A 27428-nucleotide genomic window follows, 5' to 3' on the forward strand; every position below is an offset into this window, starting at 1 on the left:
ACAAAATGTATGATTCTGTTGAAAGACTTTCAAACCATTGTTACCCCTGTGATCTTTAGGGTCTCAACAACATCATCCATATTGACTTTGACTACAAGAAGGAATTCATCTACTGGGTGGATGCAACGCGGCCAAGTGGACGCAAGATTAACAGGATGCGCCTCAATGGAAGTGACCTGAAGGTAACACAAGCGCTGCCAAAGTAAAGTCTATGAAACAAGTGGAATATTTCTTTAAAGGCATTTGCTTCATGTGATGTATCTTATTTGGTCGCGTGCAGACCTTATCGGGCCACACTAAAGGTACAACCCATTCTCACCCCAGAGTCAGCCTTCCACAATGCATGACATTCAAAAAGGGCCGGTAGGAATTAGGACTTGTCAGGGGTTAAAAACTGGCTTGGTATATATGGCTCCTTATGTGGCTCTTCTCATTTCCTATGGTGCCGTTGCAGTCACTGTGACTGAAGCACCTGTCATGTGATGCCCTTGACATACCAAAAGACATGAAGTATTCAGAGTGAAAGCAGCGCCACCCCATGGCTAACCCTAACCCCAGCCTTGGTCTTTCCTTCACGTGACGCGCTGCACCCACGGTGGAATGCGGAAGATGTCTACCGATCTCACATTCAAACACTGTATAATTTGAAGCATGGCTCTTCTCGTTGCTTACCTGGTCTCTTAAGCGGTGCTCAGAGTAGCGCTCAACCATTGAAGCAGCACTTCGAATACAAATTTGTTTGGTAGAAGTAAGAAAAAGTTGTGTCATTAAGTAATTACAAAGTTGTGTGTAATTAATGTTTATTACACATTGACTACTGTTTTCTCGCTGTGAACTCTGAGTTAGTTAATCTCCTTGGCAAGTTGATCTAATAAGTGATAAAATAAGACATTAAGTACTTGGATTATCATCCTGAATTTATTGCTAAACCCGTGAAAAGTCGAGAGAGTCCATGAGACCACGAGTCAGAAACTGGCGTTTTCAAAATATATCCCAATTAATACCGCTATTTTGTAATGTAATTACTGCCTAGCAATCATGTCAGCGACTCTAAGTCAGCAAAATGTTGCCAACAAAAAGAAAAGTCTGAAACTTTGGGATGATATTTGCACGGGGAAGAACGCTGACAACGAGGAAGCCGCTTTAATGAACCAGATTTGGACTTGAAGACGCGCAGTTGGGAGAACATAACACCGCCACCTGGGCTTCGTATTGGTTTAAAAGAATCATTCTGAATCAGTGCAATTACTTCCACAGACTGTATCAGTGCCACCGCCGTCAGAGGATGAACTTTCGACGACTTAATCACGGGGAAATTATACTGTAAGAGCTGCTGTTATCTCCTGAAGAATCTGGAGGAAATGGAAGCATGAGTCGCTCAGGTTCATTTCGATTCTCAGGAAGGTTCTCAAGCTACTGTACTACAAATCACTTTCCACAATTGGGGTGTATTTTGTCAAACCTTGTTGGGTCATACAGCAGTCACTTTACTCTCTTCAGACCCAAATTGAAGCAAAAAATGAATGAATAAATGAATAGAATACACTGGTACATTTACATTATTTGACTGTTTGCATTAAATAAATATTTTGTGAAACAGAACCATACAATTTCAGTAATACAGTCATTTCTGTCAGTGAAACATGCCCACTATAAAGTGAAAAACCAGCCAAAGATACAATATATTTATCCCCCAATCTAGTTGCTTCCAGTCCACATGAACCTGGCGTAAGAAAATCAATCTATCTAAACTAGAAATGCACTCAGAAAGCGCAAACCTCCAAGCAGCTTCAGTCTACCCCCTACACAATCTCCTTATGACAAAATATCCTTAAAAAAAATAGATCATGAATCCAAGAGACAATAATGATTACTCCCAAAACTGAATTTGTTCCTTGTTCCATTTCACATATTTCCTGCAAATGTCATCCAAATCCATCCATAGCTTTGCAGGTTATTTTGAAGGAAGTAAATAAACAGAGAATCTACATCAGCAGTGGGAGTCGGAGAGTAGAGCAGGTGAGACAAAGTGAAGCAGAGGGCGCAGTGATTCTACCCCTATAATCCCAAACAGTAATCCACCAGAAACTATTAGAGTAAAATCATCTTTTCATACAGATCAATAACTGGGATTTAGAATTAATGGAACGGCAAATTTGACACTGCAGCTTAAGCAATAGACGATGGCTATCCATGCAAACGTTCCAAAGTACTTGGAAGATTGTCTTAAACATTCTCTGAAACCCAAGTTTTAACTGCCTGTACTATTCCCTGCCACTACACATGTTTCCTTTTGAATTCATCTTTTTGATCAAATTGTTCTTTTCCCTGTCAGGTGCTCAGTGAGTGGCATTTTTGCAACTGTTCCCAGTTCTATACATTTCCCTGCTCATGATTAGAGCGACTCTCGCCTCTCGATTCTGGAAGCACGGGGAAAAAAGAAGAAGGCATGTCAAGATACTTGCTTTCTCCTGCCAGCTGGATGGTTGGTTGTTTATAACTCGAGCTCAAAAGAAAGACTGGGTTGGGGATATTGTTGGAGGAGTTTCCTCGATTTAGTTAAATATCCCTCATTTGCATTTTAACTAATTCTCTCTCTGAGCTTGCTGCGATGAGCTGCTTCCTCTGTTCTTTTCCCAATGCTCGCCTTTCTTTCTGCACCTGCTTTAATTAAAACATGCACATTTAACAGAGGCTGAGTTCCGCGCGGGTCTACACTGCAAATTAGCAGTTACAAATGATGATCCGCAAACAACACCTTCAGTGAGTTTCCATTGTTGGACAGTGGTATCCATCCAACCGTCTGAGGTCGGTCACTGGGGCGACCTCCTCCATCTCCTGGAGAGGAGTGCCGAGGCCTGTCCCTGGAGACAGAAACCCTCTTATCGTCCAGGAGGCCTCTTGACTGCCACGCCACCTCTCTGAATGTGGTTCTGCTCTTAACCCGTCAAAGGTTTCCAAGCTCCCCACACTGTCTCTAAAGAAATTGTCTCCACATTGCTGGAGAAAATTCCATCTACCGGCTTATATGTTTGCTTTTTTTTGGCCCCTACCAGAATCTCTTGACCATAGGTGAAGGTTGGTACATTTACCAACCGCAAAGTTTGATACCTTGCCTTTTGGCTCAGCTCTTTCTTCACCATCATCCCAATGTTATGCCCTGCCTTTACCTCACTTGGGAATGACGCAAAAGGTCCCAGAACCAGAGGAGTTGACCCTCATTGCCACCCTTTGAATTGGGGGTCTCAGCCAAATGGAAGCAACCAAACCCCAGAAACGCTCTTCATGAGTGTCCTCTTCACGTGCTTGGTTGTTTATTGGTGATGTTTATGTTACTAGCGTTTCTCAAAGCCGTACTGTGGATTTTGAGATGGTAAATAATTCTGCTCAGTTGGTATTTAATCACTTAGTTGAGGTGTTTATGATCAATCATGGAATACATTTGCATCTCAGTGTGAAGTGTGAGCTCCCACTAAGCATGGAGGGAATGTTCAGAATTGAAGACTTCTGACATACTGTATGTGTGGCCTGTCTGTTTGGAGCAGTTGCCCAAAGAGACTGAGAGGACTTGGCGCTCTATATTTCAAACCTGCAGTAGGCGGAGACCATGGGTGTGTTCTGAATAATGTCTGCTGCCAGAACTCTTGGGGCTGAGGAGGTTTCATGAAACACTGTCCTCATTTTCAGTGCTCAGTAGGTGGCGCTCTTGGTTTAAAAATGATGTTGTGAGGAACTGAACTGCACTCTACACTTACATGTACACTTCAGCCACCTTTTAATTTGGGGGGGGGGGAAACAGTGTTACACCAAATTACACAGGTCAAAACATGAGCCACCATTAGTCATGACCTTTGCTTATGAGAAACATCATCACGCCTTCAGTAAAATTGATGTTGCTTCATTTGAACTTAAAAAAACAACAACAAAAATGTAAATCACAGTGCTTTTAAGAGGAAATTTAATTCTGTTCCTCTTCAACAAGAGTTGCCACCTTATTCAAGGGTTCTATTAAATGCCATTTCCTCTTCTACTTTATGCAACATCCTATGAAAAAGGATTTATCCTGACAAGTAGAAACTACAATGCAATCGGTTTTATCAAAAACTGTACTCACCTCCCTTCAGTTTGTTGCGGTTACTGTTGGATGAACAGTGCGGTCCATTGGTACAAAGTTTTCATCTTCACCTTGGGGACCTTTATTTGACTCAACAGGGACGTTTTTAATGGATATTTTTGCTTGTGAGGTGGTGAAGAGTTTAAGGGTTATTTCTTTCAAAATGGCAAATGATCGCTGTCAACCTCTTATTTGTGAAATGGAAGGAAGCGAAGACAGAAGTAGAGACTGCAAGGGATCTGAAATATGTGGAGTTGTTGTTTGTTTCATTACTGAGTGTCATGAGAGAACAGTTTTTGAAAAATCTTTTTCATGTCATTAGGTCGTCCACAGAACAGCGGTTCCGAGCGCCCTGGCAGTGGACTGGATTGGCAAGAACTTATACTGGTGTGATGCTGAAAGGCAAACACTGGAGGTGTCCAAAGCCAACGGTCTATATCCGACAATCCTCATCAGCTCTGGCCTTAAGAACCCAACAGACCTGGCGCTGGACCCTCAAACTGGGTGAGCCGGTTTGATGAGTTGGATTTTAAAGCTGTTTGTGAATGAGCCCCACTGTAATTGACATGACTTCTCTTGTGTGTTTCACCCGACAGATATGTATTCTGGGTGGACTGCTGTGAACCCGCCTACGTGGGGCGCATTGGCATGGATGGACGGGGACAGAAGGTCATTATTGACTCGGAGATTTACAGCCCGACTGCTCTCACCATCGACTACACCAACAAGAGGCTCTACTGGGCGGATGATAACCACATTCTCTTTTCCAACATGGACGGCAGCCACAGACGCAAAGGTAGAGTCAAAAATCATCCAGTCCCACTCAACACACGGGCGGAGGAGAGCGCGATGAAAATATCATGAAAAATACAAAGAGTTATTATTCGTGTGCAAAAGTTTTCTGCTTCATTTTCAGCTACCACTAGAACGGTGAGTCATTGGAACTGAGAAAGTCATAATTAATGGACTGCAGGTATTGGGAATTCTGGTCGGGAGCCAAGCCAGATGGCCAGTCATTGGGGCAGAAGATTAATAATGAATCTGTTTTTTAAATATGTAAAACAGAAAGGAATGAAAGTAAAAACAAGAACTTTTTAAAACACATTTTGAGCGCTTTACAGAAAATAAAACGCCTGTGATTTTATCAGTTTGATACCAAGAGGCTCGATGTTTTGAAAGCATGGCGTTCTTTTCGCCTCTAAAAATCCATATATTAGCCGCCGTGTTGTATAAGCTGCAGGGTTCAGACGGCGAGAAAAAAGTAGTGGCTTATATATTGTTATATTGCATAGTCAATAAAATATTTCAAATGAATTCAGCAACTTGAAATAATTCCATAATTCCAATTCCAACTTAAGTCATTTTCAGGAAATGTTGACAATGGGAGGAAGAACAGGTGAATAAATGTTGGTGGTGTTCCTGACAAACATCTTGTCTTGCCTTCGCGGTAGAGCTCTTGCTCAGTTTCTGCTGCACTGTAACATCTCAGAAATGTCAATTGCTAAAATGCTAAACGCTGAAAAAGTTTGTGCTGGTCGCTAAGATTTTGTGTTCCACTAAGGTTTGTGCTCTCTTGAGTGGTTTTCTTGACCCGTATTTGTTTTGCCTTTACATACTGTATTTAAATGCATTGTGTTATGTTTCTTCTCCTCCAGTCTCCTATGATCACATCCAAGGCGTGATGGCCCTGACTTTGTTTGAGGACTTTATCTACTGGACCGACGGGAAATCCAAATCTCTCCGGCGCGTTCACAAGACAACCGGCGCCCAGGGGATGGAGCTTCTAAACTCCTGGCAAGCGATCAAATCTATCAAGGTCTACCACTCCCTTCGCCAGCCCGAAGGTATCCAGTCCATCTGGCGTTCGTGTTCGCTCTATCCTCCCATGCTGTGTTGTGGTTAATTTGGAGAAGGAAATGCTCTGTGTAATGCAGTTCAGGCTCTCTGCCATGCTCTTCTGTCCTTCTGCACAGTTCCCAAGCACCAGTGTCAGATTGCAAATGGAGGATGCAGCCACCTGTGTCTCCTGTCTCCAGGAGGGGAACACAAATGCGCCTGTCCTAGTAATTTTTACTTGGCTGCTGATAACAAGACCTGCCTCTCCAACTGCACCTCCAGCCAGGTGGACTACATTCTTATCAAAATATCGACTTCACTTTGCGCACGTTGTTAGTCATCGATCTGCACTCTCCTCAACACTGTCCTCCTGTTTTGTGTTTTATATTGATTGGTTTTGACTTGAGTGAAGATGTTTTGAGGAGCACTGTATTGGACGTGTGACATTATATAAGCATCATGTACTTGGGTGAAAAAAAATAATCCAGACAGAAATGACGCTGAAGCACACAATGTATTTTATTACAATATAATACGACGGTTGTGTTACAACGCACTTATCCTTTTCATCCCCCCCGACACCGATCCAATTGCTCACAGAAAATTTGTGTGTATTTATGAAGATATTTGGTCATTTTCTTGTCGACTTGCTCTTAACAATAGTTTATTCATTGTAGTTGACACAGAACTTACCACAACAATGTTGATAAAAAGAGTGCTTTTTAGTCATTGTTGTTTCTCTGGTGCCACAGTTTCGATGTGGAACAGACGAGTGTATTCCCTTTTGGTGGAAGTGTGACACCGTAGATGACTGTGGGGACGGGTCAGACGAACCCGCAGACTGCCGTGAGTATTGTTTGACACTGTTTCATGAAGCCTCATTGGCGCATCATGACAGAGAAAAAGCCCTCTTGGGAACGCTCTAAAAAAATCCAGAAACTCAATTGTTGTTTTCCAACAGCTGAATTTAAATGCCAGCCCGGTCGCTTCCAGTGCGGCACCGGCCTGTGCGCCCTTCCACCTTTCATCTGTGACGGAGAAAATGACTGCGGTGATAACTCGGACGAGGCCAATTGTGGTAGGTCTCCCAGAGCTGGTGGGACTTTGAACTCTTGTTTGATGCACTCGGGGTCAAAGTAGCGGCTCTTTTCAAGTGGACTTTTTGTATCCTCTGTTGACAGCAAAGTCAGGCATCTATGTCATTGCATTAGCCGTTCAATTGAAGCTAGTGGTCCACAACATATCCAGAAGGAAACTCGGAAGTTAAGGTTATTTAAGGTTATGTTTCCTTGGAATGTCAAAGTGGAGGGGGAACTTTTCGCTCCATTGACGGCTGACTTTGTCGTCAACATACTCGCATTCAAGACAACATTGCACTTGAAAATAGTGGCCTTGCAAGTGAAAAAAAAATGTTTTTAAATTGACACAAAACTTTTTTTTCACTTCAGCCACTTTTAGTTTGACATAATACCCACCTCGCTTTTGTATTTCAACTTCCAGAGGGTTGTGATACACAAAACTATGCAGCCAGTGTATTGCTAAGTACAACCCCAGGCAACTTTGTGCCTTATCTTTCTTCCAAAATATTAACGTTGATCTCATTATTAATAGTAAAGTGAGCTCGGCTTCTACTTGATAGTTGTTTGATACTTACGTAATTCTCTCTCTCTCTCTCTCTCTCGCAGAGACGTACATCTGCCTGTCGGGTCAGTTCAAGTGTACCAGGAAGCAGAAATGTATCCCTCTGAACCTGCGATGCAACGGTCAGGACGACTGCGGAGACGGCGAAGATGAAACAGACTGTCGTAAGCTTGTGCATTTTAATTTTTCTTCAAAGCTGCTGCTGAACTTTTTATTAGTGTGTTTTTCTAACCCCCCAAAAAGCAGCCCTGGATTTGACAGTAGAAGTGGCTGTTCAATGTTCTTTGTGCGTCGGCCCTTCTCAGGTCCTTCACAGTCTTTTAGTTTCAAAGAGGTGATTATGTGCTTCGACATGGTCAGAACTTGAAAAAGACAAATCTGGATCCATTTCCATTGCTGTAGTGTAGACAATGTATTAAGAAGGCGACACGTGTAATGGCCGGTCTGTGAGGACGGATTAGATCTTGTACCACCCGCTGGATGAAAGCGGATTCGGCACGATGTAATTGAACTCATCAGACAGTCACTCCCTATTCAAGTCTTTCACATCGCAGCATTTGTCTTGCATGCGATTGCGAGAGGGGTTGCAGCTGGGTGCAGGATTCAGAGCGGGAGAATAGCAGGTCTCTTGCAGAACAGAAGTCAATTCCGTTAACCCTTCTATAAGCGGGGACCCCACACCAACACTCACACTATGACATTGTTTGACAAGCGCATTTGTCAGAGACTCATCCCCATTTACTGAACCTGACAATTGCATTCCTTACTGCACCGTTTCCATAAGGACGCTCTGTTTTTGCCTGCATTCTTTTGTTACCTAAATAGCTCAAAATGGATTTCAGTGAAATATTCAGGTGATCTGGATTCACATCTGGAACCCTGTCATGACTGCTGTCTTGGAAGGAACGGTCTCTGGCAAACACAGTTTGACCCTAAATTTAAACTGACAGAATAGTCAATAGACAAATGCAACAAGGCTTCTGAGGGACTTTTTTAAATGACAGATTATATTAGTTTACACAGCCTTCATTCTTCCCATATGGCGAAATTTAGGAGGTTGGCAGCATCCAAACACTGAATATTAAAGACAGAGAAACATCATAATCATCACTATAGAAACAAAGAAAACACTGTAGAAACAGGAAAATCATAACAAAAAATTAAATATACTTTTAAAAAATAACAACAATGAACGGTGACTCCAGTCAGAAACACATTAGCATGAATGCTAACTGTGATCTGGAGTGTGGACAATGGCACCATAACAATGAGCAGTCAATGTTGGGTCCTGTTTATCCTCGCAAGAACAAGACAAAAATACAACAGCAGACTAAACAAAAAAAGAGAGCAGGAGCTGTCAAACTGGCTGCCACTCTTATAGCCGTCTTTGTTATCTGTATTTATTATACGTTCTATTATAGAATGCGAAATCCAAAACATACATGATGAAGGAAACCAAATGAGATTCTGCTGAAAATTGAAGTTTAAAAAAAACATGTTCTGCAGCAAAAAAAACATCATTCTCACAGATGTTTTTAGGTTATTTTATTATCATATATTAAAATGTAATCCTGATGAATTCATTATAAAACTGAGCCCATTTCTAATTTTGTGACTCTGCTGTCATGTGATTTGAGAAAAAAAACTTTCATTCATTTTATTTTGTTTTTCCTGTGTCCAGCTGAAAGCACATGTTCCCCGGACCAGTTCCAGTGCAAGGCCTCAATGCACTGCATCTCCAAACTGTGGGTGTGTGACGAGGACCCAGACTGTGCGGACGGCTCCGATGAGGCCAACTGCGGTGAGTCATGCTCGAGAGACCAGTAACAAAATTATCTGACACTTATTGTAGGTTTGACATGTGATGTTGGCTAAGAGCGCCCACCACCTACCGCGCCGTAGATCACTGTTCCCCCCAAGTTTTCTCAACTGCAGCATAGTGATGGGCTCATGTGGCACTCTCTGCTCTAAAATCTCTGAATTTCAATGACACCTCACATCATTTTTAAACCAAGAGCGCCACCTTCTGAGCTCTGAAAATGGGGACACTGTTTCATGAATCATCATCAGTCCATCACTCCCTGCAGCTGATAACTCTGAATTGGCATCAGAGATGTTCGTAAAACTTGACACAGTCTTACCAAGTTTAATTCCATCGCATCATTTTTTTGTGTTTATTTTCCCGCTCCATGGTGAATTGACCCGTTTCAAACTAGAAAACAAAGCTCGGTCGTACAAAACATGACGTGCTCTAAGCGGAGTCGTATTTATTATTCAGAATCCATATGTCCTGCTTGAAATAGAAATCACAGCCAGAACGAATTACTTCAGTTGCTTCACAACTTGTCAAAAAGAGTGCGGCTGAGTTTCTTGTGGGAGTGATGGCTGTCGGCAGGAAAAAAAAAAAAAATACTAGAAGTAAAAGCCGAAGCACTGGTGCCTGAGTTTTGTTTAAATTTAGCAGCTTGTGCTCTTTGCAGGGCGCAGATCAGCGTTTTGACAATTGCAGTCTTCTGAGTGCTTTGGACTTGGCTTCTGTTTTTTTTTTTTTTTTTTTTGTTTAATTGGAGAAAATCCATGTACTGGAGACAGAAAGGTGAGAGAACATTTGCTAAGTTACAATCACAAGAGTCCAGTTTGCGCTTTAAAACGACAGGCGTGTCAGTTACTGCTACAACTACTGTCATCACCTTTAACTAAGCTGCAAACGAAAGTACGTGTCAGATGCTTCTAAATGTCGACAAGGAGCCAGACATGTGAAGAGTCTGTGAAGTGTAATGTGCAGCATTTCCCCACTAATGTTCACCATCTTCTTTGGACTATATGAGAATAGCATGACTTCATTTAAACTCAGTGTTAGAAAATATATCATTCATTTTCTAGAGTTTTAAATGTAAAAAAATATGTATATATCCTGCAGTTCATTTCCTTTCTCCAGAACAATCCAGCCTCTCTGTGATTGTGTGAAGACTGAGGTGAAAGCAGATAGAAAAAATAAATAAATAAAAAGCAAAACTGCAGATCATGTAGCTTCAGGCAGTTTCAGGTTTCTTGGAAGCAACAACATATTTTATATTTCACGTGCGCCCTGCTGTTCTGTTCTTCAAGACCCGCCATAAATTATGAACTCCGCATACTGAGGATTCAGGCGGTCCAAGTCTGTTGCAATGGTTTTTCATTTCAATATTGATTTTGGATGAATATTTCTATTAAAAATATTCAGTCTGCAATGTTTTGGTTTTGACAACACATTAAACTTTTTTATTTATTTATTTAATAACACCCACTTTCATGGATATTGCACTTTAAATTAGATTATTATTTGTTGTTACTTTTTTATGTGTATTTGCTGCATGGTAGCTAATAATTATACATTATAAAATACTGACTAGCATCTTGTTAAACATGACTGTTTTGTCCTCGGATTGTCACCAAAAGTTCACTCTTAACTACACTATAATTACTGATAAGTAACTGTAAATTAGTAAGTAGTAGTTACTGATGTCATGTAGTTATATTGTTATATACACTATTTTCTCAGTCAGAATCATAAGACTTGAGTGTCAAACTTGTGGCCCAGGAGCCAAATCTGGCCCACCAATTCACTTTTCCATATTTAAATTGATCAAATTCAATTGTATTGCTAGTTTAAATGTCACCTCCAATGTGTATCAACAGCATGAAATGCACATAGTACCTATGACAAAAGAAAGTCATGTGGATTTTAGCGATAAAAGATAAAAAGCTTGCGGTTCCAGAAGTAGAGCTTTAAGTGGCGAGTAGATGCTACAAACATTTTACTTCAGGATCAGTGTAACCAATATACCTGTTTTCCTGAATGTGATGAAGTATCTCATATTTTACAAACATGTTGTGACAGTGTTCAACATGTTGACGTCAAGGTTCTTTAGATTTTTGCTCCAAATAAACCCTTGAGAGTTGCTAGTCCTGTAATGAGCTCTGACTTTACGGAACTTTTTTTAATCCCTTTCCGCCTCTTTCATATGCGGCAAGTGACTGATCTTTCTTCTAATGACTTGCATTGCTGTGTGTCTTCTTGCGGCTTATCTCCTGGTTGCCTCTTGATTCTCTCCTCCTGCTGTCATGTTGGAAACAGATCCAGTCAGGCTCTTCTTGGCGCCTCCCGTCCCCCCTAAGAGATAACTGTGTTACCTTGGCCATTGTCCCCAGTGATGTCTGCACACACAAAACACATTTTCAAAAAGCTTTTCAAAGTGAATATTTCTGGAGTAAATATCAAACAACCGTTGCTTTCATGCGAATAAACAGACCAGTTTAAATCCGAGAGTTTAACACTGTAGCGCTTGTGTTGGATCGGGTTGTTAAAATGAAAACAACCCAGTTAAACATCAGTTTGAATATTTTGTGAATTGCGATGTGTCCAAACGTGCTTGAGTTGTAAGACTGCGAATCTATCGCACGTATCTGAGCTCCCTACAAGTGATTCAATAATTGAATTTTTCACAATGAAATATGTATTGAATGTGTCAGGGCTTTAAACAGTTTTGTCAATTGAATTTTTTTTTTTTTTTTTTTTTTATCTGTTTATGACAACAATTCTGCCTCACTAACCAGTGATACTTATACACTGAAAACAAATAAATATATAAGAAAATGCATTTAGCTTAAGGCATTTTTGGGTTACTTTTAAATATTTAATTGCTTTCTGAGAACAAACGCATCTTTGCATATTAATAGCAAACAGCAACATAGCTTATACAGTATTTCGCATGCGCCCTGCTGTTCAGCTGCTCATGAACAACCATAAATTATGAACCCCACAGGTTGAGGATTCAGGCTATTCAAGTTTATACTGAGGCTGTTGTTTTATGTGCCGCTCCAAACCACCGGAGAGCAGCCGCTTTAGTCTCTGTTTCTGGGAATCATAGCACTCAGCACTTGTCTTGGAAGTCCCCCCCAACATGTACCTTTGGTCTACCGAACTTCACGGAAGGTGGGGAGTGTAATATTTATTTATTATTATATGTTTTTTTTTATTTTTTTAAAATATATTTTTAGTCCAGTATATGTAACCTTTAATGCTGCCGTTTTTTTTCTCGTGGTCTGATATATGATATATTGATATATTCTCGTGGAACTGACACATGGACTTTTACAAGCTAAAGGGCGTCATGCTGCTAAAATATTGAGCCTTGTCACATTAAACAAAAGTCACAGGCCTCAACGCATTGAAAATTCGCTGTTTCCGCCCGCGTGTCCGCAGCTCTGCCCACAGTGCCGATCTCCTGGAGGACTAGAGACAAGAAGCAGCAGCTGAGACCGGCTGTGGTGTCGGAACTTCAGACACGCGGGCGAAAACTGTGCTGTTTGAGTGTTTTAACATAAATAGAAGATGTGAAGAGTTCATGATTCAATGACTTCATGACTTTTCCAAGTTTGTTTCATGAGTCAGTCTTGATGCTGGACCCTGTTTTCAAAACTAGTTTAGCAGTGATCCTCATGTGCCACTGACCTTTCTACGGCGTAGACAGCACCACTGCACCCGCAGCTTATAGACTAGTGCTGCTCATGTGAACAAGATCTATTTTCCTTTTTAAATTTAGTTGGTGCGGCTAATATTCTGCTGTGCTCTATAGTCTGGAAATTACGGGATTAGTCTGACTAAATGTCCAGGGTGTCCCAGTGGCTGAGGCCGCCTCTTCTGCGGTTGAAAATTCCAACTTAAATTCTCTCCAAATCTTTAAATATGTTTTTAAACCCAATGCTTCAAACGTCAACTCTTTGACGTCTACAGTACTTATGTCACTTTCTCTAAATAAAGAAAGAAATAAGTCAAAGGAAACCCAGCGCAAAGTTTTCAGTATCCCCTGTTCGAAAAGTCAAGTCAGATGTTTCATTTCCCGGAAAGTCAATTTCATCCGAACTTCTTGTCACCAGTCCTGTTGAGGATGATTGCTAGCGCAGTCAGGTATTTCATCTTGCGCGGTGTTAGCCTCCGGTGAGCATACTGTTTTTTGAACTCTGTGTCAGACTTGCTCAGGGAAACCCTGAGGAAACGATGATTACACCCGAAAAAATGATAGCGAGCGCGCCATTAATATTCATGCTCTTTGAAGCCATTTTCATCTTTGTGTTTGTTTGCTCCTGATGAAAAAGATGAAAAGACCTGTGGACCTCATGAATACCGCTGCGAGAATAACAACTGCATCCCAGACCACTGGAGGTGTGACAGCCAGAATGACTGTGGAGACAACTCGGATGAGCAGAACTGCAGTGAGTATCTGACTCCCTCAATTCCTGTCAGCTCAGTTTGTTCATTTATACACACAACTGACACTATCCACACACTTCAGCAGTGAAGAATTGGTCTTCTCTGAAGAGACCTGACTGCTCCTCATGCTGTTGTTTTTCATCTGAAAATATTGTGAGACTTCACACAAGGGTGATCTTGAGGCAGTGAATTTGGCTGGCATGTGTAACAAAGCTCCTTTTCCTGACATCGTCCTCAAAAACCGCCCTTGATATTCCACGTGACGCGAAGACTTTGGATGCACACAACCACCAGCTAAATAAGGGTTCGTTCCCTGCAGCCATGGGTTGAGAAACGAAACCCACAGCTGCCGTTCCTTTTTTGTATTTTTATTGCAATAACATTACTTGCAAATAAAGAGTGTAATGTTTGCCTTCATTGCCGACTGTGAACCCCTAAGAAAAGCTAATATCACAAACTCAGAGTGAGCTAACAGTCCATATTAATGAGGGAAGAGCGCAGACAGAAGATCTGATGCAGCTGTTTAGCTGCTTCCTAATGGTGTCCTTGGGGACAAACTTGCACTAAGTGGCAGTAACATGAGTTTTGGCTACAGAGAGTATGTTGACGCCTCTGCTGTGGAACTGAATGTATTTACATCCTAAACAGTCACTCGTCTCGTCTTTTTAACACGAAATGCTTGTAACCGTTTTCAATGTTGTTTGTTCCCGCTCGCGGCTGTTTGGCGATCGCGGGTGGGGATTTGACGGGATGGTGTTGTGGAAAAGTATTTACCTTGGCCCGACCTTTGTGTTTGTCTTGACTCAGAGCCAGTCACCTGTAACCACAAGGACTTTGCCTGTGCTAATGGAGACTGCATCTCCTCTAGATTCCGATGCGATGGAGATTACGACTGTTTGGATAATTCTGATGAGGTGAGTCGCCGGAGGTTGGTACCGTGCTTTACAAGCCAGTTTCAGACCGAGACTATCCCGAAGTTCTTCTTCCTTTTCGGAAGGCAATGTTTATCTGCATTTTGGCTCCTTCTGCTCTGATGCTTTTTTGGACTCCGATTCTAGGATTCTGTCTTCTTCTTCCTTTGCCGTGATGCTGTTGTAGCTGCCGCTAGAATACGGCTTGAAACTGCTTTGAGTATGTGAAGTAACGGAAAACAAGTTTGGAACACACCGAGGTCACAAAACCACGCCCCCTCACTGAGCAGGCCTGTGATTGGTTCATAGTTTTCTGGACCAAAGGAGATGTTGTCTTTTTCAAAGCTCGATAACAGAGCCCAGATTTATTTATTTGTTCATTTAAATATCACTCTAAGTAATATACCTGTGTACTTTACATTGTAGATCATAATAATATAAATGTGAATCAATGACTCCAAAACATTCCTCACCTTAAGATTAGGAAACACACTACCACAAGTAAAACGTATTTTTTATGAGTGTATTCGCGGTGAGTTGACTCTAAACAAAAGCTTTAATTTCTGGATATGAATTATAAATTGTTGCTTACTGGTTAATATGCCTTCCCTCAACTCAAGTGACATGACAGTTCCCTGTTTGTTCTGATATGCGCTTGCCCCGTGAGAAGAGTGGAAGAAGTGAAGGTCCTTAAAACCTTCCTAAAGTCACATCCACACTCTGGAACACCACTAAAACCCAACCAATTTTTTCCTTGTCCGTTTTGTCAACATTTCCTGAATATTTCACCAATACTTTTCAAGTCAGTTTGCTCACAGGAACACAGACAATGCCAAATCTCTAACCTGTTTTCTATATTTCTGGTGCTGGAGATGCAGATTTAAAGTGCCAAAATAAAGACAAAGTAAGAAATGGAAGTTGCACTCAGAAGCAGCTTGGAAAAAGCTGACTCACAACTCATGCTAACTTGGCCTCTCCAACTCACAACGTTCAGTCTTTAGTTGACAGAAGCCAAAAAGCTAAAGCCAGTCATGACTCTCAACTTTAACACAACTTGTACTTTTCTTGTTTATTCCCATATTTATTAATAAATAAATATGGGAATAAAGGTGAAAAAACCTTTATTCCCATATTTATTTATTTATGAATTTTAGAGCACCTGGCGTTCTAATATAAGTGAGCAGAAATATCATCCCAAATTTGTCACCTCTTTCTTCATGTTATCCTACAGATGATTTTATCAACTAACAGAACTTAACTTTTTGCTTTACTTCTTCATTTGGATTACATTTGGATTTCAATAATTCATTCTAAAACACCTATTACATTTGAATTCATTTCCCCCCTGAATGTGCACTACAAGTATATGTTAAAAAAATGCGATGAATTATGCAATTTCATGTTAACAGTCAATTTCAGGTTGATACTCTTTTGTTATGGATGCACTTCTTGTTCAAGGACAGAGTCCTTTTATTATGATAAATTATTCTTTTGAATTCATGACTAAGCTCAACAAGACTTTTCTTGATTTCTGCTCACCGAAGCACTCGACCTGAGTCAACCTCTCTCTCATTTGATTCCCTGGTGCCAACTGTCTCGGTCAGCAAAGTACACTGTTATTTATTTCTTTTCATTTTTTTTTCAAAACAATATGCCGCCCAAAATATGTGGGTGATTGTTATGCCATCAATCTTCAAACCCTTGTGCTCTTTTGAAGAGGCAGTTGCGCTAAATGGTTGTTAAATTGTATGCATGTATTCATGGAAGGATGTTTTAAGATTGACTTCAAATTGAACTTATGATCATTTTGCTTTAAATTATGTATAAGAAATATAACTGTCTGTTTAGGTCTGAGTTGTTTGTGCTTCAATGCTCAAGAAACATGAGAGACAACACATCAAATTAAAGTGAAATTGTGCCTGTGTTGTGCCTTGCTGTCGTGTTATTTCTATTCAGATAAACTGGTGTATTCATAGTTCATTTGTGTCACTTTTCTTTTGCCAAACTGTATTTGTCAGTGCACTGTACTGACACTTAGCTGTCTTCATGTTAAACTACAGAAAGGCTGTGAGGCGCACTGTGCTGATGACCAGTTTCGGTGTCACAACAACCTTTGCATCTCGCAAAAGTGGTTGTGCGACGGCCAAGAGGATTGCAAGATGGGGGAGGATGAGAAAAACTGCCAGGAGACAGGTAGAGAATGATTTTTAAATCTTCAGGATATTTGAGAAAACAGCTTTCAGTTGATAAGCACTTGAAAATAATAACCTCTGAATTCATGAGGCTTCAAATTAGCCAAAAACAAGTGTCAAAGTTGAGTTGCAAAACTAGAAAAGCACTGATCTCCACCCACCAGTGCGATGTGAAATTCATGTTGAAGTCTCTCGGTTTTCAGTGAGGTTGTCAGTTGCTGCATTCAAATGGTGTCGGAACAAGTGATGGGCTGAGGCTTCATGAAACAGTGCCCCAATTTTCTGAGCCCACTAGATGGCACTCTCTCTATTAAAATCTCTGGATATCAACAACCATTTCAGTGAAAACGCTCATTGTTTTAAAAGCGAGAGCGCCACCTACTGAGCTCGGAAATGAGTTTTATGAAGCCTCATCAGCCCATCACTAGCAACCTTGTTAGCAACCCCCAAAAAAAAAAAATCATTTTTTTAAATTAATGATCATGAAAATGTATTAACAGACAAAAATCTCATTTTATTTTGTTTATTTTTCAACACTGAAAATAACATTTCAATGGCAAAATAAGTGAAGAAAAAATATATTTCAGAATCTTAAATGTTTTTTTCATGATACAGAAAAGGAGCTTTTTCTTCGGAAATTATTTTCACTGTACTTGCAGTTATGACAGCAATTGGTCACATATTTATATTTTATTCAGATGGAATAAATAAATAAATCATACTGTATTCTTCATTCGATAAGACTACTGACTTAAATTATTTACATGTTTTACAATAATTCCTCATTGATTTATTTTTATTTTTCCCAACTTTCAATTTTATTAATTTTTTTGTTCGCCACTCTTGGGTAAATCTATAATCTATGTCTCAAAACCTACTCTGGTGATAATATAAAGCCTTACTTGACACTTTTTAAAACACTGCTCTCCAAGCGCTTTGCAAGCAGAACAATGAAGAATAAAGAGTGACTAGAAGGGTGGATGGCTAGACACTGAGTTAGAATGCAGGGATTTTAGGAGAATAATACATAAATGCAAGCATATAAAAGTGAGTTTTAGAAGAGATTTAAAGGAGACGGTACATGTTGTGTTTCAGAATCCCCTTGGCTTCAAACTAATAATTGAGAAATTGAGGAAAATTTCACCATGAATTAACTAAATTCTATGTCACATGAAGACACTTGCTTCATTCTTCAAAATATATCTTTATTCAGCATGCAGTATTTCAATATTATATGTTTTTTTCACTCATGAAATGCTGCCAGAAACTCAATTCCTCAGTTTATAAACAGCAGTGGCACTGAAACGTTTGTGTTTGCGGCTGGTTTTAATCCCTTTTTTTCGCTTTGATGATCATCTAATGTTTATTTCCAGTTGCTCCTTCATGCTCGCTGAACGAGTACGTGTGTGCCAGCGGAGGATGTGTGTCTGCCAGTCTGCGCTGTGATGGACATGACAACTGCCTGGACGGTTCAGACGAGGTGCACTTTTCGTATTATTCCGGATTCTTGATCTGCTTCAACAATTTCCTCCCAGTTCCCCAAAGTAGTCTTAACTTTTAAGTAGGACAGTTTCGCAACAAGAACTTCCTTGTCAGGCCGCGGAACATTCTGAGGTTAATGCAGGCATCCTTCACTGTAGTCGACTCCTTCTGATCGCAGCTGACAACATCACTTGAAGGGACGTGTTGTTGATTTATGGCTTTCCTGTGATGACAGATCGGTTGCGTGAAGGAGTGCAGGGAGGATGAGTTTCTCTGTCTGAACCGGGCCCACTGCATCCCTCGGCGCTGGCGCTGTGACGGAGTCTTAGACTGCATGGACCACAGCGATGAGGAAAACTGCCACCCGGGTAGGTGTGATGATGCGGCACGTGTTGTCGTGTCCTGCGTCTCTCAAGGTTAAAAATATTCCCCGCAGCTGTTTCTTAGCTCACACTTACAAGATGGAGGCTGTGTTTTCTTTGCTGTGGAACAAAATATATTTGATTCATTTCATTTTAAATAAATTGTTATCAGATTAAAGTGAACAGTGAAGTGAATATTTTTTGTGATGTAATGGTATTTTAAATGCGATTAAGGTCACACACATATGAACATTTTACAAAGAAGAAAATATTAAAAATGTGTTTTTATTTATTGACTGATTTATTTTTAGATTGACAGCCGTCATTGGAAAATTCACATTGTCTTGAAGAAACAGCTTTTATCCCTCAAATGTCAAGTATATTATTGTTTTAACAGGAATGCATTTACTCCTATATTGTGAACAGTCGATGCTTGCTGTACAACTGAATTCTTCCTATATGAAATTACAAATTTCCAACTGAAAAAGATGTCTGAACCAATAAACCCCCAAAAAATCTGTGCAACCTTCCATTGCAAGTGACTCATAACTCAACATAATTCAACATAAAATAACAACATATAATAAAATAATGAAGATCCATTTTTATTCTGGCACTCAACAAAAAAATATATATTTAAAAAAAAAAAAATATTTTTTTTTGCTTTCTAATTCATGAATTGTCATTAATCTTGTTTTAATATTTGACTTCATAATGATAAAAAAAGAAAAAAAATGTGTCTGCATGATCTGAAAAATCAGGGTGGAAGTGCTCCAGTGAAGAGAAAAACCATTGTTTTTCTGTCCTCGACTTTTCAAACTAATTTTTTTCATCCATCCCTGTATTCTTATTTTGTGTCCTTCAGCATGGACGTTTTGCTGATGACTTCACATTATATTATGACGTGCACCAGGAATTTCTAAACTTTAATATGTCCTCTGTCAAAATTAAATATAATCTACAACAGGATTGATTGACGTGACTGTAGATTCAAAATGAATCTTTTGAAGTCCCATTTAGAGGTATTCGACTGCTCCTGCTTGTTCATGCTAACAACGTTCGAAGCAATTTATCAAGACTGCACACAGTAGTCAAAGTGTCTTTCAAAGAGTCAATAAACACTTGTCAGTGTCAACATCCAGTTTGGGGCATGTACATGTACCGTAACGGAAGGAAAACAGATCTTGAAAGGTCAGTGGTGTAGCTTGCTTAAAACTGCATGTGGATCACTTCAAAACTAGTTTTGAAAACAGGGTCCAGCATGGAGACTGACTCATGAAACTAACTTGGCGATGGTGAGGACGGTCGGTCTCCGGGGTCCATGATAAATAAAGCACTTGACGTGTCTCAGTGTCCACGTGTCTTCAGAATCAGAATCAAATTTATTGCCATGGTCAGTGGGGATCCCATCAACTAGGAAAGTGTTTCGGAATAAAATAAAATAAAATAAAATAAAATAAAATAAAATAAAATAAAATAAAATAAAATAAAATAAAATAAAATAAAATAAAATAAAATGAAATGAAATGAAATAAAATTGTTGTTTTGTCCAAGTAGGAATATATAATATATTCTCTATTTGCTGCGTGGCTTACTGTATCTTTTCAGAGTGATGGTGAGAGACGAAGCCAGACCAGTTGTGAACCACTGTTTGAAATAAACAATGCTATTTTCGAGAAGTAAACAGGGATCTTGTTAATTTAACACTGCTCTCAATAAACTCACTAGTGTTTATTTCACAATGCATTGTCTAATTAAAACCATATTCTGTAGTTATTAAAGCCAAAACTTGTCGATGTTTGCAGGTGCTTTTTTCTGCCGAGCGGATGAGTTCATCTGCAACAACACCCTATGCAAGCTCCACACGTGGCTGTGCGACGGCAAAGACGACTGTGGAGATAATTCCGACGAAGACGCAGACATGTGCGGTGGGTGGAATCCTTATTCGTTTGAAGTTTCTTGATCCATATTTCATTCCGAGCTCCTCTCTCCTCTTCCGTTTCCCTGGAGAAAATAGTCCGTTGTTTTGTTTTTATTTGTGGGTGAAAGTCATAGGCGCGTCCATTAGCTCTTTGTGCCTTTTCATCTGCAGCCCAACTTCCATGCCCTCCCACAAGGCCGTTCCGATGCCGGAATAATCGCGTGTGTCTGCGCACCGACCAAGTGTGCAACAAAGTGGATGACTGCAGTGACAACTCGGATGAAGAAGAGTGCGGTGAGCAAAGGACGCTTCAATAAACAATTCACACAGAGCGAAAAACATCCGGGCAGAATCATTTCATGCGCAGGGATATTTAATAACTGGCTCTGCTATTCAAATGGAGGGATTTTTAGGATTTAAATGTGTATTAAAAATCCATTCCATTTTACTGTTGTGCTCTTCTTCGCTTCATGTTGTCACGCTGTAATGTCATACTTCATGTCCATACCTTCCATATTCAGTGCACCATATGTGACATGGAAATTGCTTGACTGAAATGAGGAAAAATCTTCACCAATGGACATAAAAAAATGCTTTTGTCAACCAGAAGCCAACGTGTGTCAGTAGAGACTCCTGCCTCAACAGTGGACACAAAAGTCTGCTTGAAGTTGTCATACTTAAGGAGCTAGAATGTGTTGCCTGGACAACTCCTCTTAAGGATGAAGTCTCTTCCCTCTTTCTGATGTACATATTCACTGTCACCAAGTGTTTCTCACTGCTCAGTGACACATCGGCGATATCTGAATACAATTTTGTCTTAGCACCTTCTGCTCTTGTGCGCACTCCAAGCCTATACACTCAATTTAGAAGCCGGGAAACAATTTTGAGAGACAAATAGGTGGCGTATCTCTGTATTCTCACGGCTGAACCTGCAGCTTCAATGGCAGATTTGTTCAAGTCTCAAGGGCGACCTTTCGACCGAGATCAATAGCAGATTTAATACAGGTTTTAGAAATGTATTTTTTCTTTTTCTAATAGTGGAGGTGCGAGATGAGGTTGGCCTCCTTCTTCAGACGTTCACTGAAGTAGAGGAGGCAACCACGGTGAATTTCCGGCCACTGTTTAAGTGCTCTGAGTCAGTGGTTGTGTCAGTGTAGTATTCTCTCCGAGGCATTTACTCGCTGCTTCCGTTTCTCAGAAAAAAGCGTGAATTTGCACCTGTTTCTTTCCATATTTGCTTAAGTATTTTTATAAGAAGTCCTTCGACACATTTCCTCTGCTAAATCTTGGAATTAGTGAGCAGAGCAGAGCAGGACGGAAATGACCAGATAAATGACTTCATTCATATTTCACTCTTTCATTCACCATGTCCTCCCTTTATCTTCCTCTCCGGTTATATTGATGCAACCATCAATCTCGCACTCCACTCCATTACCTCTCTCCTTTGTACGCCTCCACCTTCCATCCGTCCCCTCCATCTCACCTTAATCCCATCATTTCCACCATCCACCATCACTAAGTAGTAATGGTCATTTTCATCGTTCACTCCTTCCCTCTTATGGCGGGATGTCGAGCTATATTTCTTTAGAGGGATGACAACTTTCCTGTCAAATGGGAGCTAGATTTGAACTAAAGGACTTGGGAGAATAAAACCACTATCGCCTGTGAGGTGTCTTTGGACTGCTACTTTCTACCATGCATCCAATGCTATATACATGTTGAAATACATGAAATATAAATGTGCAGCCGTGATGTAGTCGAGACCACTTAACCCGAGGGAGAGTCAAGCCCAACACCTTAGAGGGGTGAGGCTGAGTAAAGACCAAGGCCGAGACTGAACTGAATTCAGAATACATTAGCCTATGTGCCGACCCAAACAAGCTGACAGAACACCACCAAAATCAAAGCAGCATCTAAGTTTGAACAAAACCTCTCTAGCAATATTTCAGAGTTTGACAAGTCCAGGTCCTTCTGAATAGTCTACCTTAAAAGACGTAGTCCTTCTTGACTGTTAGAGAGGCTACATCTCGACAGCTGAAATCCCAGCTAAGGGAGTCAAAATCTTGGACTAGGGGACCCTGCTAAAGTGCTGTTAAAGTGTTGGGAAGAAACTGAGTTTACTGAAGTATCATTGTTCATCATAGAGTTATACTGTTTATAAATGGTTGAAGCCCCCAAATGTCTAACTTTTGTGATATTTTAGTTATTGTTTTGCGCTTGCATGGTGCACCCCATACCGACAAAATCACCCCAATGAATGGGCGTTTTTTGTAGGATACATAACCCGTTCAAATGGCCTCAAGTAGGCTCCTACTGTGCCTCCTAGTTGGCACAGTATGAGAGAAGGATACGTTTCGTTTTGCCGCAATGAATTATGGTTTTCAAGTAAGTGTTTTGTCCTTAATAACTCAGCTCGGAATATTATACATTGCCGGGTTGGTACTCTTTCATTCACCATGTCCTCCCTTTATCTTCGTCTCCGGAATCCATTTATCTCCCATTGGCGGATTGGTAGCGTCGGGTCCGTTAGGATGATGTATCAAAAACATTCCGCCACCCTAACTGAAGCTAATGGCTAAATAAAGTAGCACATATAACTACTGATCCCATGTGTGATGGTATTAGTAGGTACAGTATATATGGCATGAAAGACAACCAGGCATCTTAGAGCGTCCTGCCCCCACCTTCATATTTGCCAATGTGTTGTCCAACAGAAGTGATAGCTGGAAGACCTCGCCCTTGTGGCAAGACCGAGTTCTCCTGCAACAACCGCCGTTGCGTCCCGCTGGAGCTGCAGTGCGACCTTTTCAACGACTGCGGGGACGGCTCGGATGAACAAGACTGCAAGTCCTGTAAGTAGCGGTTGACTTCAGCAGAAAACAGATCAAAGAAGCTTTCGGGGGAGATGAAAAGGGTGCCGTGTCACCATCAGGAAGCTCAACAATCTCTCGTTTTTCAGGGGATGTCTTGTTGTTTATGCTAATGTATGGATGCCCGTGTTTGTTGAACAGAATGAAGTGAAGGGGTGTCCTATTGACTTGTGCACATCAAAAGGAAAACACAGCAGGTGTGTAAGATGCAGTGGTCCAGAGGATAATCAAAGTCTCCATCTTCTTTTTTTTTAGTCTCCAGCGGAGATGTATGCGGGAGGAAAATGAATCCATGTGGAGAAGATGCAGTTTGCAATCAGACTTTGGCAAACTCTGTTTGTCAGTGCAAACCTGGCTTCAAGAGGATCCAACACTCTGGACAATGTGAAGGTAGCTTTCCTCTGAGACATCATGTTTTTCTGAATACAGAGCCCCCTGAAAAGGTTTCACCCAAATACGCATTGTTATGACAACTTCTTATTGATGCCTTTGATATCAGTTCTCCCTGCAGCAAAGTAACAAAGTGAGCTTTTCAATAGAATTCTCCTTCATGGAGGCTGAGCCATTAGTTGTGCTACAAATGCAGTCTGCAGAGCTAAGAGTGTTTATAGAAGAAGGGAGGTCAGTGTTTCTGAGTATTTGTTACTTTAGACCGAGTGAGATGAGTCACTTGCTTTAGGTAAGCCGTGCTGTTTACACGACTCCATAAAAGATCAATTTCCTTCAGAATGAAAGTGCCTTTCTGACCCACTTTCGTGTTCTGAAATCTCTGATCTAAGTCATGAAAATCAATTAGACTCATCTTTTTTGAATTGAATTAATGAAAAGTTATTTATAGATCAGCATTTTGTATTATTTTATTATTATTATTATTATTATTTAATTGTAAAAATGTCTAAACATTTCATGTTAACTGTACTTTAGGTTGACATTTAAAATCTACTCTTTAGCTGTGAATAACAAAATTTATTTTTTCTTTTGTTTTTCCCTTTAGTCACGCAACATTTTTGCTTTTGTTATCTGAAAGGAAAAAACACTGGCTTTCTCTCTGTGTAATTGTTTTGACAATTTGAAACTGTAACCTGCTGTGGCCTTTTGTTTCAGAGGTAAACGAGTGCCTGCAGTTTGACGCCTGCCCTCACTACTGCGCGAACACAAAAGGATCTTTCAAGTGTACATGTGACCGAAATTACAAAGAGATGGATGGCAGCTGTGTTGCAAAAGGTATTGATCGCAGCATTTCAAGTGACCGAAATCAGAGTCTTTGTTGGCTGGAACCTTCTTCGGTTAACTTTGGTTTATTTTTCAGGGCCGGAGGAGCGAGTGCTCTACATCGCCAATGATACAGAAATTCAAAGTTTCACATACCCATTTAACCAGAGTCAAGGACACAAACTGTTTATTCACATCGAAGACAATGCTCGCATCATCGGAATGGACAGTTTGTTCCACCACCAAAGATTTATATGGGCGACGCAGTTTAATCCCGGAGGGATCTTTTACAAAGAAATCCCTGAACGGAGTCAGACTAAAACAAACGCAAAAAACATTGTGAGTAGTCCGCATGCTTAACGTGTGCTTTGGTCATGTGCTGACTCGCTCTTGTTCGTAACAGTGCTCGGACTTCAGGCGGCCCAGGGATATCGCCGCTGACTGGATTACGGGGAATATTTACTGGACGGATCACTCACGGATGCACTGGTTCAGCTATTACACGGCGCATTGGACTAAGTTGCGATATTCCATCAACGTGGGGCAACTGAAGGGGCCCAACTGCACACGCCTGATTACCGACATAGCTGGGGAACCTTATGCTATTGCTGTCAACCCAGCCAGAGGGTAAGTTCTCAATACGTATCTTAATCCGACATTCACTTGCAAATTTGTGGGGAATGTTTATCCAGTGTCTACAACGAGTATTTCCAACAGGTAACTCACAAGGTACCGATTTCTGCCGACGACTGATCCAGTCATCTACGGGTCAATAATATAATCACAATTGGTATAGCTCATCCAGACAAAACTGCATGTCCCACCAAACCCATAGTAGATTGTCAAGTTGTGACCAAACAAATGTTGCATCTGTGCTAGTCTGCAATTTGGTTGAGAGGAGCAGGTGGACAGTAGCAATGACAAGAGTGTTTCTAGTCATGTGAGTGGAATGGGTCTGTGTGAGACTGGGTGTCACAGTTTTTTATTTTATTATATTTTTTTATTTTTTTTAGTGCGGGTTGCAAGATCATTAAAAAAATGATCTTTCATATCATGGTGTTGGGAGTTGGCAGACTGGTCCGCCTGACACTGATGGTGTGGCATTCAAGTGTACAGTAGGGTTTCGTGCCAAAGAGCTGTGCCGTGTCGCGAATAGTTGTGGAGACTCATTGCGGCATGCCTGGTGGAACCACTCTCATGGACTGGAGTTGGATAAATGGCTGAGGATTAGCTGCAGGCGGATGCTTCTGGGGGAACATGGAGTGTTGGAAATGGGATTAGGGCCAGGTAGGGCAGGGGTCTCAAAGTGACCCACAGAAGGGCAGTGAGTTTAAAAGGAATGTAAAGCAAATTGATCAAAGCAAATGTTTTTTTTTTCCCCATTCTATATTCAAGTTATGTAAATGAGTGTTACTAAAAAGTGATTAGTGGTTGGGAGCCCTGACTGAGAACGACTGATACAGTAGATGTGTTGAGCTACATTTGATGCAAGTTTATTACGTGCTTTCTTCTTTATATCTGTGACATTTGATGCAAAATCATCAGATTCTAGATATGTATTCAAAAAAAAAAAACATTGTTGAAGCATCTGTGAAATGGCCAACATTGTGTTATCCATGTATTCATGCATCTGTAGCGATGCGTGTTCTGTCTGTAATGTTTTATGAGCTGATGGTATCACTGGGGAATTGTATTTCTCTCTCTGTGTTGCAGAATGATGTACTGGAGTGTTATCGGTGATCACTCTCACATAGAGGAATCCGCCATGGACGGCTCCTTGCGCCGAGTCCTCCTGGAGAAAAACCTACGGAGACCCACCGGTGGGTATTTTATGTTACCGCTCATGAATTATTTATACTGCAATACTGCTTCCTTTGTGTTTCTTTGGTGTACTAATAGGAAGTTATGTATTTTTCCCCTCAAATAGTGTGTGTGAACAACCAAACCCCCTGCATTGTAGGAGTAAATGGAGATAGTGTGCCATTTATCGCAGTTATTTGATACCTTTTCTACTTTTATTAGAAGCCCAGAATGGTACAATGCAGAATATACCTCTTTGGGTATAACAGTGTCACAGCACCTTAAGTTATCGTGTGCACCTTCCCAAGTCACACCTATCCTCTTCATGTCCTTTTATACAACTGCAATGGACCTCATTCTTTGTCCAACACTGTCTCTCGACGACCTTAACTTTATTTCCTAACTTCATCCTCTGATTCATTTATTTCTGAGGTCGTCTTTTCGCACCAACCTCAATGAAAAGCTGAGCATCTTCATCTCACACGCTTCCAGCTCTACTTCTCACAGCATGTGTCAACACTGTCCTTCAAAGTGTCCCTGTACCTACCCGTCAGGGGTCGTGTCCCGGTCCACCCTGCCTGCACTCTCTTCTTCACCTCCCCGATATGTGTTTCAATAATTGAACCTATCTGTTTTAACCACTTCTCCTCCTTCATTTCCACTCTGCATGTTTGTATTGTGTCTTGCTCCTAATGACTTTCTTTCCAGTTCACTCCTCCACTCCCCTCTGTACTTCATTCGGTGCTTCTCCTATACTCTCACTGCTAATCACTGTACCATCAGCAAACATCATAGTCCATAGAGACTCCTGCCTCTCTGTCGGCAACTTTGATT

At 40.8% G+C, this 27428-nt stretch overlaps 1 protein-coding gene across 4 annotated transcripts in view; it reads left to right on the plus strand.

Annotated features, from left to right (window-relative positions):
- Window positions 1-27428, plus strand: part of lrp1bb (low density lipoprotein receptor-related protein 1Bb) — a 281286-nt gene that overhangs the window by 231809 nt on the left and 22049 nt on the right. For all 4 annotated transcript variants that reach the window (XM_053877208.1, XM_053877210.1, XM_053877209.1 and 1 more), the window contains 22 exons: window positions 60-182; window positions 4437-4618; window positions 4711-4910; window positions 5770-5958; window positions 6088-6236; window positions 6703-6796; window positions 6912-7028; window positions 7636-7755; window positions 9273-9392; window positions 13730-13846; window positions 14652-14758; window positions 16816-16948; window positions 18321-18427; window positions 18665-18797; window positions 20597-20719; window positions 20884-21006; window positions 23427-23564; window positions 23838-23972; window positions 24687-24806; window positions 24892-25133; window positions 25198-25421; window positions 26508-26614. In XM_053877208.1, the coding sequence (XP_053733183.1) occupies window positions 60-182; window positions 4437-4618; window positions 4711-4910; window positions 5770-5958; window positions 6088-6236; window positions 6703-6796; window positions 6912-7028; window positions 7636-7755; window positions 9273-9392; window positions 13730-13846; window positions 14652-14758; window positions 16816-16948; window positions 18321-18427; window positions 18665-18797; window positions 20597-20719; window positions 20884-21006; window positions 23427-23564; window positions 23838-23972; window positions 24687-24806; window positions 24892-25133; window positions 25198-25421; window positions 26508-26614 (3103 nt within the window). The remainder of the gene's footprint in view (window positions 1-59; window positions 183-4436; window positions 4619-4710; window positions 4911-5769; window positions 5959-6087; window positions 6237-6702; window positions 6797-6911; window positions 7029-7635; window positions 7756-9272; window positions 9393-13729; window positions 13847-14651; window positions 14759-16815; window positions 16949-18320; window positions 18428-18664; window positions 18798-20596; window positions 20720-20883; window positions 21007-23426; window positions 23565-23837; window positions 23973-24686; window positions 24807-24891; window positions 25134-25197; window positions 25422-26507; window positions 26615-27428) is intronic.

The sequence above is a fragment of the Synchiropus splendidus genome, chromosome 10 (genome assembly GCF_027744825.2).
Source record: "Synchiropus splendidus isolate RoL2022-P1 chromosome 10, RoL_Sspl_1.0, whole genome shotgun sequence".
NCBI lineage: Eukaryota > Metazoa > Chordata > Actinopteri > Syngnathiformes > Callionymidae > Synchiropus > Synchiropus splendidus.